Consider the following 1268-nt stretch of genomic DNA (forward strand, 5'->3'; position numbering starts at 1 on the left):
CTGTGGAGCGAAGTGAGCCGCTTCGGGCAGAGCGGCGACTACGCGCGTGCTGCTAAGGCCGTCAGCAAGAGTGAGGCTCCCTCGTGCCCGTGGCCACGTCATCCCGCCCTCTCCCCCCCCTCCCGCGGGCCGAATGGCCCCGCCCGCTCTACACTCCGGTTCGAATGGGCCAGCCCGTTACCTCCGCAGGCTGCGTGGGCGGGGGGGCGTTCCAGGGGCAGCGCCCTGTGCAGGCCCACGTGTCTTTCAAAAAGGCCTGTAGTGTGGGTGGCCTTGCCCCGCAGCGGGTCGCCTGGGCTCCACAGGAGCTGCCCCCACACTTTGCCATTGTCAAAAAATAAGGGGGACAGCACAGAGCCAGTGTGGGCCACGTGCAAGAGGGTGACTCGCTCTGAGGGCAGCTGTGAGCCCTCCCCACTCCCATCTTGGGAGGCTGGTAACTGTAGTTAGAGGTTGCAGGAGCCCAGCAGGCTGAGCCCCGCTGCCCTCCATCCGGCAGCAGCATCTTGGGCATCCATGCAGTCTGCCCTCAGGTCCTTGCTATCCGATTGTAGGATCTTGAGCCCGGCCTAAGTGGAGGAAAAGGCTGCTGGCTGCTGTGAGCACTGTTCCATGCGCTGGGCTGGCGTCACCCTCATTGTGTATGTGCGCCCCCGCATCCTTCTCTCATTTCTCATCCTGCTGCCTGCAGCATGAGGTTTGTGCTTTGTCTTCCGGATGCAGGTTGTCTCATTCCTTTCAAACCCCGTGGGATGGGGCCCTGAGCTACAGGTGCTGCCTTCACACAAGTAATAAAAAGGAATCCACGTGGAACAGCAAGAGGCAGGTTGTGTTATCCAGAGTAGTCATTTCTCGTGGACAGCTCCTGGGCTGGAGCAGAGTTTAGCATTGGGTTGACCTTGGCAGAGCGAGAAAGGGAAAAGAAAAGTGGAAAAAGCTGATGGAAAGAGAAGCAAGGGTGAGAAGATGGATGTTTTGGTCCCAGGTAGCTCTGCATCAGGGGGTTACTTGGACTGTATTTAGCCCGTTAGCCTTGATAAAATTCCTGGGGAGACTGTGAATCTGGGTTACATTGTCTTGTTCTGTCTCCGTGAAATATACGTAGTCCCGATTTTATCAAAGTCTGGTGGAGAGGACTGGACCAGTGGGAGCAATTGACATCTGGCAAACCAAAACTTGGAATATCAGGGTCGGGCTTTGTGGATGTCTATTTACTGTGCCATGTTTTGGTACCAAGACTTCTGAGGTCTGAGTCCATTGCAGGGAAA

At 56.8% G+C, this 1268-nt stretch overlaps 1 protein-coding gene across 1 annotated transcript in view; it reads left to right on the forward strand.

Annotated features, from left to right (window-relative positions):
* The window catches only part of SRP72 (signal recognition particle 72), a 24582-nt gene that overhangs the window by 44 nt on the left and 23270 nt on the right, over positions 1 to 1268 (forward strand). The window contains 1 exon segment of the mRNA XM_006027767.3: positions 1 to 70. This exon segment is cut by the window's left edge and continues 18 nt beyond it. Within this exon segment, the coding sequence (XP_006027829.1) occupies positions 1 to 70 (70 nt within the window).

The sequence above is a fragment of the Alligator sinensis genome, unplaced genomic scaffold, assembly GCF_000455745.1.
Source record: "Alligator sinensis unplaced genomic scaffold, ASM45574v1 scaffold989_1, whole genome shotgun sequence".
NCBI classification, from domain to species: Eukaryota; Metazoa; Chordata; order Crocodylia; family Alligatoridae; genus Alligator; species Alligator sinensis.